The 18,576-nt window shown below is 37.8% G+C and overlaps 1 protein-coding gene across 6 annotated transcripts in view; it reads right to left on the reverse strand.

The window, feature by feature from the left end:
* Window positions 1–18,576, reverse strand: part of LOC586167 (ensconsin) — a 100,094-nt gene that overhangs the window by 62,257 nt on the left and 19,261 nt on the right. For 4 of the 6 annotated variants that reach the window (XM_030994477.1, XM_030994476.1, XM_030994480.1 and 1 more), the window contains exons 2-3: window positions 13,962–14,159; window positions 12,474–12,992 (exon numbers count right to left, since the gene is read on the reverse strand). In XM_030994477.1, the coding sequence (XP_030850337.1) occupies window positions 12,474–12,992; window positions 13,962–14,159 (717 nt within the window). The remainder of the gene's footprint in view (window positions 1–12,473; window positions 12,993–13,961; window positions 14,160–18,576) is intronic. The other 2 variants (XM_030994479.1, XM_030994478.1) reach the window with 1 other exon arrangement.

Here is an 18,576-nt window from a genome sequence, read left to right on the forward strand (position 1 = left end):
TTTAAATTTCCCTTAATGGATAACCTTTTACTTAATAGAGTAAGACACTTTTTTGGTCATGTTGGGTTCTACCCTCATTTGTTAAAGGGCAATGTGTGGGCAGAAAGGGTGTCGTCTTCTTCAGCAGGATTTTCATCAACATTTAAAATTTGGATGAAACCCCAGTGGGAACTGGAAGCGAGAGGGTAAGAAGGGCTAGAGAGTTAAAGAATGAGGGGAGGGGAGGGGTGAAGTCCATACGATAACAGTAAAAGACTGTGCAAGAACACAGGAAAAAATTCTCAACAGAAAAAATGGATATATCACAAATTACAAAGATGACAAGCATTTGTCATCCCATAGGAAAGCCAAAGGGGGAGCCACCCAAAAATAAATTTGGAAATACAATTACATAGTTGGTATAAAATCAATTTCTTCAAAGTGTGATCTCTACACATGTACTGTATTAGAGTATGGACAATAGAGACAATTATTCAGGATTGATATTAGGACGATGAACAAGGCCGTCCATTTTGAGCCAAGGTTTTTTGTTGTAAAAGTCTTACATCTACGTACCGCCAGAGATTCTGTTCGAACAACCCACCGAGGATTCTGGAGACAAAGCTCCTGACTTAAAGATAAGGTTGAGTTCTGGTCATGCGATTGCATTGTGAAAGAAACGGTGTGGAATCTATCAGAAAAGGTTGATCATCTAGTATATAAGTATTTGTGTGTACTGCAAGGCTCTGGAATCATCAAAATGATAAGAAATTTGGCCAAGTCTTGGTAAAGTTACAATCACTGTACACAGAAGGATATATATATGGGACTACACGAACACGTGGCGTAAAAAACCTACCCCCCCCCCCCCCCAAGTTTTACGATATACATGACATATTTAGAATATAAAGGCATTTGAAGAGCCATGCTTTTCAGGGAACATGTCTTATCTGATGTTCTTCCACACTTGCATAATAAGAATGATAACGCTCACAAATTATTTGTTACCTCGATCTTCCCAGAACTCAACCTTCTCTTTAATATGGGAGCAAGGTGAGATAGAACGAGGATACATTTGTTTTTTTATCCAACTGTCACACTTTCTCAGATTCACAACATGGGATGACTTCCCTGGATAAGCTGTGTGGGTGGAAAGGACCGGAGGCGGTTGCCATGCCAACAGGGGCTTATAGTACGGGAAATCAAATTCTGTTTTGTAATAATTGCCAAAACCCTAGAAAGGAGAGGAAAGGCCGAAGAGCCTTACATAAATGTACCTGCTTTTTAGAATTGTCTAGTGAGCAATAACATGGTGTATAGGGATAGTAGTGTAAAGACTCTATTAGATCAGACCCCCTGCAGTCAAAGTGTGGCTAAAGTACAGGGGGAGGTCAACACAGAGAAACTGTGAATAGGAGCACCTGCAATGTGGGATGAGGAAAGGTCAGGAGAATGACAGGCAGAGAAGGGGGATGGGGGGAAGAGGAAAAAGGGGGGAAGAGGAAAAAGGGTAGGAGGGGGAAAGTAGAAAGAGGGTAAGAAGGGGAAATGTAGGGGAATGGAAAGGAAGGGAAGGGGAGAAAAATGAAAGGGGGGAAGGATGGACTGGGAGGAAGGGAAGCGAGGAGGACAGAAGGAAGAAAAAAAGGAATGAAAGCAGGAAGGACAGAAGGAAGGAAAGAAGGGAGGGAGAAGAGGGGAGAAGAGGGAACATGGAGTGGAATGGAGGAAAGAGCGGAAGGAGAGAATGGTAAGGAGAGGGGGAGAAAAAGTGAGAGGAAGTTCAGGGGAAAGGAAGGGAGGAGAAGGGACCGTAGGCTTTGGAAGGGAAGAGGAGATGGAGGGAAAAAGAAGGACGAAGAGTGGAAAAGGGGCAGAAAGGAGAGGAAAAGGGGAAAAGGAGAGGAAGAGGGGAAAATGATGGAAAATGGGGAAGCCTGGGAATCAAGCCTTCTTTCAGTGGGATAAGGAAGCACATACAACATCTTGGCGGTAACCCCTTTCTCAATTTCCAAAGAATAAGACGAAAAAGAAGACTCATTCTTGGATCTAAATTAAACATAAATTATGTGAGACATGTGGGAAGAGGGAAGGGTTAAAACATTTGAGATTTCATTGATGTGGGGGGAAAGGGAAAGGTTAAAACATTTCTGATGTCATTCCGGTTCGACGCGGAACAGTTCAAATCAGAGTTGAGTTGGCCCACTTTAGGAATAATAGATTGAATTTAGCCTCCCCAAAGTACAGAGGTAGAGAAAAAGAAACGGTGATAGGCATACCATAATGGATCAGAGAGACTGGGGCATGTGAACTAATACAGTGAGAGAATCAAAGGGGCACTTCCTTTGGTGAGATGCGGGGTGATACAGGTGGGGGAGCAAGAGGTGATACAGGGGGGGGGGAGCAAGGAGGTGAAACTATCAAATACAGGTATGGGTTTATCTTTTGGGGTGGGGTTGTTTGAAAACAAGAAATTGTGTAAAATGAATAAATGTGTGTATAATCAATATGCAGATTGCACAAGAGAATTTACATGGCATACATTGAACATACCGGTATAGTATGGATGGACCAGAATATAAAACATCAGACACGATGTATACAGGAGAGTGTAAAGGTGTGTTTTTACTGGCTATTTTTAGTGGTTCTTTTTAGGGTAAGAGCCATACCCATTAAAGCCTAAAATCTCCCTTGATCATTATGACAGATGCATTGCTAAATGTAAATCTAAGGACATTTTTTCCCCGCTTAAATGTGCATAAAACAAGCTATATCTGAAGTCAAATGTGTATAGAAACTCAGGTAAATATCATGCACAAACCAGCAGTTTTCAAACAAACTCTAATGAAATCAATTCTGATTGAATGAATATAGAACAATGTATATCAAAAGTCAAAGAAGTAAAGAAACATAGGCAAAAACCATGCAGAAACCAGCAGCTTTCCAATACAAAACGATTATGACAAATTGATTCTTTTCTTCTACAATCATTTCTCGATCAGCTGTACAAATAGCACACGGAAATCATACCCAGTGCATTCATATTTTGAGTACACAATGGATTTTCGGCTCAGAAGTGAAAATCTTTGCACGGGTCTAGTGACCGCAAGTCATGCATGAACATTGGTTACACTCCATTAGCGAGCGAAGAATAAAGAACAAACTCTGTATCGAAAAGTTGCGTTCAAGCTGTCCAACTCACGCGCAATGTGTCTATTGTAAACACAGGGCAGCAGGATTTATACACCTCAAGAGTATTTCCTGTATAATATACCCACAGTAGGCTATTTCATAAAAGCATTCAGTGTTATCGTATAAATGGGGCATATTGCCAGAGTAAATACTACATATGAAAAGGGCTCCAACATGCAAGACGTCTTAGATTCTAAAACTGACATCAGAAATTTCGCTCACTCTTGTTTGGCATTGGCAAACAAAGAAATGCAATATTGTGTTGGAAAGTCAATACTTTTCCCTTTCTCAACACATCTGAAATCTTTCTTTCTTATTTTTTTCTTTTCTCTCCTTAGAGATGGTGCTGCAGCTGCCTAGCAACCATCTCAAGTTCTGTTCATAGGAGATGAAGAGCAGATGCTTAATTTCAATAAATCATTTCATTTGTCTTGATGAAGATTTCTTGGCTGTATTATGAAAAATGTTTCATCACTTTGTGACCTTCTGATATTTGTATAACTTGTATTTCTTTCTATTAATACATGTATATGTTTTTTTATTGAATGGAATTAATAAATCTTGAAAATCTTGAAATCTTTGTCAACAGATAAACATTTAACACTGTTGGGATATAGTAACAATTTGTACAGAACCATTTCCGCTCACTATCAATTTGTAATACACAAATCTCTCCTATTTTCATATATTTTCTTACCATTTTTACATTTTTCTCAATTTCAATAAAAGCTCCAAACGAGAAAAAAAATGTGGCCTCTATTTTTCATTATAATTTCTAAACTCGTTTTGACCTTCCAAAACAGTTCGTCGCCTGGCTGTCAGAACGACGTTTGCTCGAATTTCATGTAAAATATGAAGCGTTAAGCAGAAACTATTAATATCGCCTCAAACTTTTATAGTTTATCAGTCTTTAAAGTTTTAAAATTTAAACCAATTTTCGGAAAGAAAATATAAAAAAAATATTTAAATGCGAATAATTCGAAAAGTAGTTTTGAAGTCGCTTGCGCGCTAACGCCCTTCTGCCAGCCGGCCAACGAGTTATTTTAGTTTTCCAGAGAAGCTACACTGTGTACAATGTAGGCATATCACCCACTGGATCTGCGTGCACTATCTTTCCATGATGCTATCATTCTAATTATCCAACACAGTTTACAAGGACAGGCATTGTAATTCAATCAATTTTTCTAATGATAATGGACACACTATGGCAATTAATAAAAAAGAAGGTAGCATTAGTGTTCTACCTGCTCTATGTAAAGCCTGTAGGCCTATACTCCCTAACAACTGCATAATAATAACAGTAACTATTGAAATCAGAGTTAAACATTTTTTCACAAAATTTGCACTTGTGGAGACACAGTGGTAGTGGTTTGTATTTGTAAAGATTACAAAATGGATGGTGTGTAAAATCCAAAGCTCCTTTTAAATTTTGAAAGAATAATTAGTAATTACATTTAAACTGATGAATGTTCGTTTCTTTCTGAACACTCATAAATGTTAACAATTTAGAAGACTTTTTTTCCTCTTTTTTCATAAAAAGAACACAATAAAATAATTTCACCGCCTAAAATGGTAAAAATGGAGGGAATATTGGGGGTGATTTGGGGGGATTTGTTATGCACATTATTGGAAATACAATAAATGCCAAAGTCTTCAAATTATTACATTGTACAACACCTGTATGAGTAGCTTTACAACTGTATACAAACAAACACATTTTCCTGCAACCTTCTTGTATTTGTGACTTATCAAGCTTCTTTTTTAATCCATGTAAATTACATTCAAAGAAATAGGCTTACTATATACAATTCAATTCATCAAAGCAAGGGCACTGTACTAGCTCAAAGCTCGAAAAGTGAAGGATATTGTATTATTCCTTTTTTTACAATATCCCCAAATAATACAAGAATGACCTTTTAACCACTTTATACTAATTACAATGATATGATTGAAACTCAGGACAACCAGTGTCGTATACAGGGCCTATGCTGAACTTGGGTAGTACAAGGCTAGGTATGGGTACACTGAAGAGTCAAGGATAGAACTCAAGGTTTTAATATACACGTATATAGTTCAGTTTGATGAGAGGAACATGGGTTCATATAAGGATAGGAGAACTAGAGATGACTACCAGGGGGGAGGGGGGGGATGGAGGTAGGGGGAAAGGGGGGATAAGAGTAAATTCAATATAGAGGGGTAGATATTAAAGCTTATCTGTACTAGTTTATAAGAGGGATTAGACCACCCTGCAAGGTCACTGGACAGGTGGTTATCTCATCAACTCAGCTCTCAATTAACATAAGAAAAAAAGTACCATGGGGGACCAATGGTCACCGATTAGGCATTGTTTTCTATATAGAGGGAGCAAGTAGCTACAAGTAGGACAGTGGGGCTTAAGCGTTAGTCTAAATGTACATCTACAGGTGTATAGACCTAGCTAGACTTGATCAACTCGATTAATGAACTTTGACAGGGCCACATATCATAAATGCCACCATTGTTGATAAATGCCAATATGATATACTGTACACACCTACAAACGTGTAACTGTTGAATATCCAGAGATGATGAGACATTAACCACAGTAAAAAGAAAATGGCAAGCGACAAAACCACACCATGGGTAATTGGTTTGCCTAAACACCCATTCACATGAAAGAAACAAGAATTGCATAAAGAGGTATGTATGAAAACCACATAGCTGTACATGTAATTGTGATATTAAAAACTCAGGGCGCATTTAAATATTTAAAAAAAATTGGGGGGGGGGGATGACATTCAGAGGAGGTAAGCTAGATCATTTGTCATATACCATTAGGCTTCCAGTAGGATAATGTAAACAATATTTGAATCTAAATTATAGACAACTAATAGCTAAAAATAATGTTATGTGACCAAATGCATGTCCTTATTACAGATCTACCTGTATACAGCACTTAGAATGTTTTTCCCTGTGCAGCAAACCCTCTGCCCTGACGGTCAAGGGTTCAAAAAGCCTATGATTCTGGTTTCCGTAAATAGCGCTGGGGATCAACAAAGTTTCACAGTTTAGGAATTCTGCTGCAATCCGAAACCCTCCCAAGATTTAACACGGCATAACCTTGCTCAAGTTCATTTCAATTGGCACAACAGCTTGAAAGCATGACTCACACGGCCGTCTCCGTGGAAACCGCTATTTAACCCTTTGTGTGCGGTTGCTGCTATTTTGTACAGACTTATACTGTAACATGCAAAATGCAGAGAGCTAAATGTGCAGTGTACAGGTCTGTATGATGATGTGGCATACTGTACTGACCTCTATGTCTGTCTGCATGCTCCTCTCTCAACTATTATACATAAACAAGAGTACTCTTTTATCATTTCCATTTTCTACTCCTATCTAATTCAGTAATTCACTATCCAGGAAAGCTTCTCACTCTAATACAAAGCAAAACAATTCTGTTTTACAAATGTTATGCTTTCCCTCCCATTTTTTAATTTTATTCAGCAATTCCTGGGTCTTGCTTATTCCTTCTCTAATTAAATCTCAACACCCCACCTGCTCCTCTCCATAACTTTCTCAGGCCACTCCCTTCTCTCTCCCACTTGTTTCTCCAACACCCCTTTCCTCATTAAACAGACACTGTACACCATCAGTGATAATGATAGCACCCTGCCCCCTCCTTTTTTCATTCCCCCTCCCCCTTTTTTTTTAAAAGTGTCCCTGATACATCAACAGATGACTCAATTTTGTGATCAACCTTGGGCGTCTGTACAACACATGCTGACAATCAAGGTGTCATCGTTCACAGCTTCTGCATGTACAGTATGTTGAACCAAAGGCAACAAAGATGCGACCGTGTACGCAGCAGTGTACTTGAATCCTTCATGTCGAGCTTGAACTACAGTGTATATTAAAGACAAAGTTGAGTTCTGGTCATGCGATTGCATTGTGAAAGAAAAGGTGTGGAATCGATCAGAAATGGTTGATCATGTAGCATTTAAGTATTGGTGTGTACTGCAAGGTTCTGGAATCATCAAAATGATAATAAATGTGGCCCAGTCTTGGTAAAGTAACAAGCACTGTACACAAAAAGAAGTATATGGGACTATACAAATGGTGTTGGGACTACTTACATGCACCTTGATTTCCTTAATATCTATATATGCTCATTACTCACCCAGTATACATTTTCTACCAAATTAAAATTGTAATCTTGAACATTCAGTGTAAGTTTCGTTTGATTCTGTGAGAATTCATTTTCTTTTTTTACCAGAACTCAAGTTTATCTTTGAAGATAATTTGAAAAGCTTCCATTACTGAACAACTGAAAATTAGTCTACAAGCACAGACTCGAACTTGAAACTTTGCCACAGTTCCTAAAACCTTGAGTAGAGCCTAGATATTTGTAAGGAGTGGCCTATCGTATTAAAGGTAAAGACCAGTATTGGAAACGCCCCAATTTCAAAAAATGAAATGGAAGCTCTCATTACCAATCATGTGAAAGAATATGTTTTGACTAATACATGATGAAAAAAAATTTACCGGGAAACCGCCTACTAATTCATATATTTGGTAAATTTGTTTCTCTCTTGGTCTGTGAGAGATATAGGGTAGTCCCATATACATCTTTCTGTGTATAGTGCTTGTAACTTTACGAAGAATGGGCCAAATTTCTTATCATTTTGATGATTCCAGAACCTTGCAGATGCTAGATGCTAGATGATCAACCTTTTCTGATCGATTCCACAACGTTTCTTTCACAATGCAATCGCATGACCATAACTGGTCTTTACCTTTAATCTCATAGTGCAGACAATCACACACAACAACTGAAAGCCCCTACCGCAAACTAACCAAAATTGTGCTTGCACATACATGAACACAATCCAATATATTTCATATAAACTGAATTCATGCATATATTTGTATGCCGGTATAAATGAGGAGGAAGAATTAAAAGTGTGAACCTGTACCAGCCACATGTTGGAATTATTATGGTTTCACACCACATCATAATCATCATCAATGTCATATCTGTTTTAGTATTGCACATTATAGAATGTGGCAAGCAGTCGCCCCTCCCTTTTGAAGCCCCCCCCCCCCCCCCAAAAAAAAAGCAATTTGCAAAAGGTACATCATGTATATGGCATATGATGATGTGAAGACATTCTGCAAGTGTCCAGAAAGGACCCCCCCCCCCCCTTTTGTCTTTTTTTTTTTTCTAATAAAATTCTTGGGAAATGGTAGTTGTACTACCATGAAATAATGATTTCAGACATAGTACTGTATCTTTAAAAACAATATATTTTCAGAGACAGAAGGACATGAATTCTCTGTAAAATGATGAGAGTTGACACCTTTTCTTGCTCCAAAAAGACTAAAGTCCTCTCGTGGTTACTACTCATTGATACCTGTCTGAAAGGTAGACTACACATGGAGCAAGTTCAAGAGAAGAAGTGAAATCCTAGCAATAGGCTGAAAGCCATTTAATAGATAATTTAAGTAAATAAGACCACAACATCAATCTCACTTAACCTACAGCCTCCCCTGACCACTAGTAATACAGGCATCACGCAGGGATTTAAACACTTAATGGAGCAATAAGGGTTAATAAAACCTTAACCACACACACAAAATACCTCGGTTCCAATACAGATTACCGGCTTTCAGCGATGCATGGTCAAAATAACCTCGCCATTACAACAACAAGCTTCAGATATCATCATTTATTATGTAGTGATCTATTCCAAAATATGTTGAGTCATAATTGTGTGTGCAATTGGTATATATGTTATGATAACAGGTGTGAAAATGTTAGAAAAGTACATTTAAAGGTAGAAACATTAAAACGTTTTCCCAGTAAGTCTTTTAATACTCTTCCAAGCAAATTTCCATGTCCATACAATGATAGCAAAGAGCCCATTTACTAACTTTCTTTATATCCTTTTTTAACTTGATCATATCTAGATATAAATACACATTATGAGGGGAAGGGGGTGGGGGGGTTTTGGGGGGTGGGGGGGTTTTGGGGGGAGGGGGGTAGAGGGGATAAATCTCCAAAGTAAAAACTACCGTACAGTGTATCTATATTTAACTGTTTAAAGCTGTACAATGCCAATGTGTTTATTTTCAAATAATAAATATTGCATGAATTAAAATCACACAGAAAGTTCTTCACTTGGAGGTTGTTCCTGTAACACATTTGTTTAATGTTGCCCTCCCCCCCCCCCCACCCACCCACCCAACCACCACAATGACCATGCCCAAAACAATCATTAAATTATTATAGCAACATCTTTTGTCCGAATGCAATCCAACTGCTACGCTCTTTGTTCTCACTCAGAATTCAAATTTGTCATTGTAGTATTGTACATTTTAATACAATATGTGCAAGTCCCCAGCAGCTGTGTAAATACACAAATACATCAATGCCTGGCAATAATGTTATTCAATTGTTGTGGACCATATATATGCAATCCAGAGACAATCGTTTCGTCAAAGGGGTGGCAAATGTTCATATTGGGATAGATTTTCACACTTTTAAAACCACCCCCCCCCCCCCCCCCGCCACAAAAAAAAAAACAATACATATATGTGTATCAATGTGATTGCAAACTGTAAGTGTAGATGAAGAGGGATCCATTCGGGTAATACATGTACACACAGAAAATGAAATGTGAATATTGTTGGCAATATTTTTATACAAGTTTATGAAAAGGGAATTCAAATTGTGTCACATTCTTTCTTTGTTTGTTTTTGTTGGGGGTGTTTTTGGTTTTCTCTTTTGTTTGTTTGTTTTGCCTTTATGGTGGTGATATTATTGTTAAGGTTGATAGTACCTGCCTATAAAAAAATCTTTGTACTTTTTATCTGATGAGGTGTCACTTTGTTTGTTCCTTACAAATGTCATTTATTCTTTATTTATTGTGGGCGTTTTGTTCCTTTCTCTCTTTCTCTCGTTTGATTGCTTGTTTTGCCTTACTTTGTTTATTTGGATGGCGGTTGTTGGAGAAGTTATCGTCAGTACTTTTCATATCCGTCTATAATGGCAGCTAGGCTAAAGCCGGGGTAATAATAAATGCGCCTCTGAATAGAATTTCTAGACAGACGGCGCTATAGAAATGCCTATTATTATCATTATTATTATAAATCAATGTACTGTAGATGTACATATACTTTTTATCTGATGAGAATGTCACATCATATAATTGTTCTGCATCTTCAATAAAGCATTTACTAAAAATAATTATGAATTCAAGATAAATCATTGTATCTAGTATTAAAGGCCATCTGTACTAGTTCAACCAGAAGGGATTAGACCACTCAGCGAGGTCACTGACGCGTGGCTATCTCATCAACTCAGCTCTCAATTAACATAAGAAAAAGAGGATCATGGGGGACCAACAGGCACCGATTGGGGAAGTTTTCTATATAGAGGGAGCAAGTAGCTACAAGTAGTACAGTGGGGCTTTAAAGAAACTTTAACAAACTTAAAAACAAAATTAAAAAATGCTTATCATTCACTAGCATCTGGCAACCGCAGCACGCACGTCCATTAATGTGGAATAAGATAAAATATTGCTTCAGGCAGAACATTTTTTACGGTATAGGAAATTGAGACTCCCGTTCGTTTGAAGGAAGCAGGCTGAGGTTGCAGGCTGAGGTTTCAGGGAAATTTGGATAAAAACTGTTAACAATTAATATTGTCCATAAAAGAACATGCCCAAATTTGGGCATGTTCTTTTAAGGCACATCGAAAGAGCATCTGTCGCATTGGTTAGCATTTCATCGAACCCGTTCATTAAACTTGATTGCTTTTTGTCTGTTTCCATCCTGGAAAAGGTTTCATGATGTCAATGGTGGTTAAAAAGTCAATTTCAATCAGACAGAAAGTAGCTATGTGGTCATAAACTGACATTTAAAGCACTTATGGAGGATATAAAATTACTGGCAACATTCATGTTCTAGAAAAAACGGCTATTCAAGCTAGAAATTCATGTCGTCTGTTTGGAGCCAGAAGGGCGTTAAATATGTGTGTAACTGTAAGCATTAATGTCCTTCTGGCTCTCAACAGAGGAAAGAGTCCCTAAAATAGTACAGGTACAGTCAAACCACCTTGAGGGACCACCTGCATAGAAATTTTCATCATGGTTTCTCATTGAACCCTGTACTAAAGGAACCTGTACATGTATAAAGATCACCTGTCTATAAAGACCACATTTCATGTTTCCCCTTGAGCGGTCTTTATATACAGGTTTCAATATGCTACCACTGACCTAACCTGTTGAAGATTTGTTCACAAAAGCAGAAAGCAGCATAGGTGCAGGAAGAAAAGTAAAGAAAGGTATTCAGCTTTATTTATCATGGTTTTAATAAAGTAATCATTTTATCTCACTAATGCGCTTTGGGGAAATGTGTTGTGGTTAATGTACAATGTACATGTACCAAAGTACATATGTACAACACAGTTCAGAATGCTCAGGAGAGAGAAAAGTAAGCATGCATGCAGTGTATACAGGTTGAACTTTCTCCTGATATACAACCATAAATCCATCGTCAGCCATCTTGTAAATGGTTCACTAGTCTGTTTACGCTGGAGAGCTGAAATAAAATGAGCCCGACGTATAACATGCAGAATTATCTTCTTTTTTTTTCTTTTTTTTAAAATGAAATTGGAGAAATCATCGTCGCTGCCATGATCCTACAGAAACATTCTAAAGCCTACTACACCATGCAGAGCACCTGAATGTGTATGGAATGATGGCAATCCATGTGTTTTTATGTTATTGTTAATATGACAACCATTTGACCATGCGCACAATGCCCGATACACCTTGCAAAGTTGCAGTCTTCTCAAGCAACCAATGCCCACAAGAGAAAAAGGAAAAAAGAACAATCAGGAAAGCATCCGTGTCCATGAACCTGAAAGAAACTTCCAGTCATATTTCTGAAAATCGTGAAACTACAGGGCCCTGTTTCACAAAACTTGTCATCAGTGACAAATGACAGTCTTTGTTATAAGCTACTGAGATCCTTGCTTCTGATTGGTTATCAGCAGATTTGTCACTGATTTTGTTGTCATTTGTCATTGAAAAGGGCTTTGTGAAACAGCCCTGATCTATTTCTAATTGGAAGAAAAGGGGGGAAAGAAATCCAATGTGTATTAAAGAATGGCCTGGATGGGAAATGATCGGGCAATTAGAAGCGATATAGTTAGTAATGTTGCTCAGACTAGGTTAGCGATTGCGTGCTGATGCTGATGTTCATGCAGTTAGTGGAGCCATCTTGCATTCTGCGGCATCCTAGATCAAGGAGGTTACCTTCGGATCCAAAGTCCCGGGAGGTGTCTATGATGTCAAAAGTCTTTGATTCCGAGAAGGCAGGACTGAAAGGTTCCTCCAGTGGCTCTTCGGTATAGCCTTCTACCAGATCACCTTCATCATCAGCATCATCATCATCATAGGTCTCCTCCTCCTGGTAGCCTTCCTCTTCATCGGCTTCAAATTCTCCTGCAGCAGCAGCATCTGCTTCATCATCAGAAATCTCTGATTCCTCAGGATCCCTTGAGACATCCTCACCGACATCTTCCTGCACTTCTCCTGGTGCATCCGCCTCAGGTTCTTCCGCACTTAGCCCCGCTTCCTCACTCTGCATCTCCTCCGGCTGGCCACCTTCTGGTTGGCCACTTTCTAGCTGACCCTCTATTTCCTCTTGGGGTTGCTTTGGTTGTTCCTGGACTTCGCTTGGAACAGAGCCGTCGTCTTGGACAAGCTCCAGGGGTTCCGGAAGAGGTTCTATATTTTCTAGACTATCCTGTTCTATGGCATCTTTATCACTGTCTGCTTGGACAGGGTATGATTGGTGTAGAGTGTGATTAAGAGTGATCAAGGGAAGAGCAAAGTTAGGAAAGAGACAAAGGCTCATAAGAAAACGAGACCTTGACAGAAAGTTGGTGCAATGAGGACTACTATTACACATTACAAAGGTCTATAATGTAGGACTCATGCAAATTCTAGCATGCAAATGGTTGGTTTAGAAACATTCCTGTTTCAAGATTAAGGAAGAAAGGTCCATTGTACTTTGGGATGGGGTATGCTAAGGACTACCACCTCTTCACACACAAAAAAACCTACATGAAAATAAACTCTACTGTCTCTAGAAATTAATGGAAACACCCTGCGAAGCACAACATCCTACTCAGTGACTACTAATTGTGTTTTGGCAGGACACACACATTGAAAGACTTGGACAAAATACTCTTGATAGATAAATGGCAACTTCCTACGATAACAAAATATTCCACTTACATGTCTGACAGGCTCAACCAATTTCTTCCCAGAAATGTTGGCATCGCAATCAACCACAAGTTCACAACATTATCATTTAAGAACTTCTTTATCCATTCTAACAAATCCACAGTTGTTTGTTTTTCTTTTTTTTGTCCAATACCCCACATATACAGTGTATATTTTTTGAATAATTCTTCGTAACTTGTGGAAACCAAATTAAACTGTACCTTTAAATTATTTCAGTTTTCCTTTCCTCCCAAAGGAGCTTGAATTTTTTTCTCCAACATTAATGCGAAAAATCCATGTCATTTCTATTTTTTGGGGGGTAGCAGAAATATTTAGATGACATTGAAAATAGCGACTATTATCATATAGAGAGAGGGAATATGTTAAACTGTAATTCCTTAAGAGAACAATATTGCCTTGTTGGATCCAGAAGGGTGTTAGCTCATATGCTTGCAGACAGAGTTAACACCCTTTTGGGTATAAAACAGATGATATTTTCTTTCCGGCACATACCTGTTCTTGAAGGGGCATTTGCATTACTGTCTATTGCAAGGTTGGCGTTGAATTCGGGGTTAGCGATGATTTCAGCGTTGGCGTTTACTTCCATCCTGGTGGTTCCTTCTGTGGCATTGTCCGAATCACCCGTCCCCGTTACACGACTGTTGTCCAGGACGCCCTCTGTAGTCTGAGGCCCATCGCTAACATTTACACCTGCAGAAAGGATGGAGAAGAAAAACTTGTTGTAAATAGACAGTATAGGGAATTTTATACCTTTAAGATACAGAGTTGCAGTTTATCTAACTTGATCGCAAGTCCTCCAATCGATCGCAGACTCATAATCTCTGAGTTTTTTGTACACAGTTGCTATCAAACTCGAGTTCAGGTGCCATCAATGTAGATCAATAGCATCTCTTTCCAAGATAAAGACGTGTAAAGCATTATATTCTAAATACAATGATAGACAAAATATGTCTTTTTTAATTAAAATGTATTTTTCTGCCACACGATTTCCTCCTGTTCCTAAGACTTTCTACATGTCAATATTGAGCGGAGACCCATGGCTGCACAGATCATTCTGCCGAGCTATCTCGCTCAAATACTTGAGCCAAGATGTAATGCTCATGGTCACAACATCTGTCTAATGAACGCAAGATGTACATGGCTAGTTTCTGCCCCGATATTGGAGTCATTAAAGGGTGTGCGGCCTAATAGAGGACTGTTTTCATCAGCTCCAGATTGCCAAATAGCCTGCCATTTCTGATTTGATAAATAATCCTGAACTTACAAATCGCGTCTTCATCAGCTAGAGACTCGACCTCGAAACTCGAAGCTGAAGCTTGAGAAATCAGCTCGAGATATTTTGCTCAGCGTTCGGGCACAGTACGAGTCTTGGGGTTGGCGAAGACGCACCGGACAATTGGCGGAATATTATGCAAACTAGCCCAAGACATCTTGGGATGATTATCTCGACCAAATATCCTGCTAATTGCAACTGCTGGCTGATGAAGACGCAAATTAGCTGGATTGGGGTAGTTAAAATAGCTATTTATTTGGCAATCTCGAGCTGATGAGGACAGGCCTAGTAATACTCTCTGTGGAAGGTCCTGACCTATGATATCAGCTGTGAAACACGGAATGGCACTAAGAGCTTTGAGTAAGCTACGAAGATCCACGCAGATAATACTTTTTATTAATAATTCAATTTCGTCATGTTTCCCATCGCCTTGAAAGCACTAGACTTGATGAAAACATAATGTGACGAGCATAACAAGTAATGGAAATGTGTTGGCCTAATGTACATCAAAACAGGAAATGAAAATAGAAATATTGTAAAAGGGTATTAATAATTAATTTTCTCATATATAAGTAAATCATTGTCAGCACTCAACATTGAATTTCAAACCATCATCGTCGTCATCAGCTGCAGCAACATCATATCATCACCTTTATTATCATCACCAGTAACAATAATAATGATCTGATTTATCAACATCATCCACAATTCAATATTTATTTGTATTTAACATCAATTCATCATTCCACAACCTGTTCTTGTCCTCCTCATCATCATTATGTCATCATGATGATAATGACAACAACCTTTATCAATTTATGATTCAAATTCATCATCCTCATCCTCATTCTAATCATCATCCTCATCATCATCATCATCATCATCATCATCATCATCCTCATTCTCATCATCATCCTCATCCTCATCCTCATCCTCATCCTCATCCTCATCCTCATTCTCATTCTCATTCTCATCATCATTCTCATCATCATCATCATCATTGCCATCGTCATCATCCTCATCCTTATCATCATCCTCATTATCGTCCTCATCCTCATCATCATCATCATCATCCTCATTCTCATCATCATTATCATCATCATTGCCATCGTCATCATCCTCATCCTTATCATCATCCTCATTATCGTCCTCATCCTCATCATCATCCTCATCCTCATCATCATCCTCATTCTCATTCTCATCATCATTCTCATTCTCATCATCATTCTCATCATCATCATCATCATTGCCATCGTCATCATCCTCATCCTCATCATCATCCTCATTCTCATTCTCATCATCATTCTCATTCTCATCATCATTCTCATCATTATCATCATCATCATTGCCATCGTCATCATCCTCATCCTCATCATCATCCTCATTCTCATTCTCATCATCATTCTCATTCTCATCATCATTCTCATCATCATCATCATCATTGCCATCGTCATCATCCTCATCCTTATCATCATCCTCATTCTCATTCTCATCATCATTCTCATTCTCATCATCATTCTCATTCTCATCATCATCATCATCATCATTGCCATCGTCATCATCCTCATCCTCATCATCATCCTCATTCTCATTCTCATCATCATTCTCATTCTCATCATCTTTCTCATTCTCATCATCATCATCATTGCCATCGTCATCATCCTCATCCTCATCATCATTATCATCATCATCATCATCAACCTCATCATCATCTGTATTATCAAAACAATTTGCTGCTTGTCATCATTTCATCATCCTATTTGAATAACTTAATAGTGCACATCCCACGTTTAAACAACACTATTTTAAGACTGGGAATTTTTTGCAATTAATATAAATCGTCCTCAATTCCAAGGCTATCGCTCCTGGCAATCCAACAAGATCAACGTTTATTGTCTTTCAAAGTAATTCAAAGCTAATCTATTTGAGTTATTTGGGACTGGTCAACAAAATTAGCTGGAGTACAGTTCAATAGGCCACTGCTGAGAAAATATTGACCATGCATCTTCTGCCTCCAGGCAGACTGTATGCAGAAAATATGGTGGATTTTGAAGGTGCCTAAATCTACATGTATTTCTCATTAGCTCTGCAATTGTGCATGTACATGTACAGTGTGTTTTAGCTTGTGGAATTTGTTTCTATCAACCCCATTCATTGTAATAAGTATAGTTTACATTTGAAAATATCAACAAATAGGAGTACATGTACATGTACATGTACATGTACATGTACATGTATATATAAAAAAATAAAAAAAACACTAGAATCTAGTAATAAAAGTCATAAATACTTGAATATATATTTAAAATTCAACTTGTGGTCCTTTTAGTGCATGAACAGATGATTTTTTTATTTTTTTTTGAACTTGGGGTGAAATCAACTCTATTACTGGTAGTGTGCAATAAAAAATATCACAACATGAAACCCTCAATGATCATTCTCATTTTCAAAGAAACCTTGACAAAATTATTGTTATTTGTAACAGAGCTGAATTTAACTTGGTCTTATGTGCAATCAAATCATGATTGAAACTTAATCAAACATAATTTGTACCAAGTACAAGATCATACATTGTACTATTAAAAACACAACTCTTCACTATCATTTATCACATTAAAAGAACGTACTGTACCATCAGTAATTTCAGACTAATTTTTTTTTTTAGAAAATAGATTCAATTTTACTTGCCCCAATCTCCAATTGGATTTATACTCAATGACTTAATCTTAAAAAGAAAAACACATTTGCTACAAGTACATTTAGTACATAAATTGTAAAAGAGCTACCTTACTACGCCTTCATGTACATGTACATGTACATGGAGAACATTATGAACAACATTATGTGCATACGATCATGCTCGCACCATTCTTCGCTCTCACTTATCCCGAGAAAGGACAACATTCTGCTTCCGAGGCAGACAAGGAGGGGATTCTATTTTTGGCAACCTAGCCAGGATGAGTCAGTTGCTAACGAGACAGTAGAGTGCCCAGGGTGTAGGCTCTTGTACTACCCTCTCAACTCGGAGCTCGCGACATTACTGTAGGCCAAGAAAAAATGAATATCAGTTTCTCGTCCAGATTTTCAGAAATAAGAGGGGAGGTGGTTCCAAGTGATATTTGATATTTGACCTCCTCCTCCCCCCACGAATGCTACATGTTCATGTACAGAATCAATATCAGAATAAATTTTCTTAGTAACATTTCATTTGTTCATGAACTATAAAGACTCAGAACGAGTTGAAATTGTACCAGTATTACTTCAATATCTAATATCTATACATTTCATGTCCCATCAAACGAAAAATCAAATCAAATAGCAAAAAGACGGTAGAAGGGAACAAGAAACTAGGAACTGTTTTTATATGGCCTTATTCATGTATACATGCCAAAAACAAATTCAGGCGAACTGAATATATAATACGCGACGGTCCACCTTTGCATTTCAGAGGGGTGCTTTGTAATCATGAATCGAACTCACATTATTTATGTTCATCCATATTGAATTGACAATTGATAACATAATGGGAGAAAGCCGTCTGGGAAGTGTAAGGATTTAGGGTAAACAGTAATAATATTTTGAAAGCATAAATAATATTTTTAAAGCACTGAAAACCTTAGTAAATCCACAAAAAAAACTATTCATTTTTCAGCAGATAACATGAAACCCCAACAGTTCAGTGGTATTTGTAACAAAAACAAAATTAGACCAATATTTTCATACATGTTTTCTTATTAGTACCTCGAAGAGTGTACCAGTAATAGCAAACAGAATTAAAAAAATACTAGAATTTCATTTTAAATATATTAATGAATATGGAGTTTAAAGGTACAA

This window comes from Strongylocentrotus purpuratus, unplaced genomic scaffold (genome assembly GCF_000002235.5).
Source record: "Strongylocentrotus purpuratus isolate Spur 01 unplaced genomic scaffold, Spur_5.0 spur5_scaffold_21, whole genome shotgun sequence".
Classification (NCBI taxonomy): domain Eukaryota; kingdom Metazoa; phylum Echinodermata; class Echinoidea; order Camarodonta; family Strongylocentrotidae; genus Strongylocentrotus; species Strongylocentrotus purpuratus.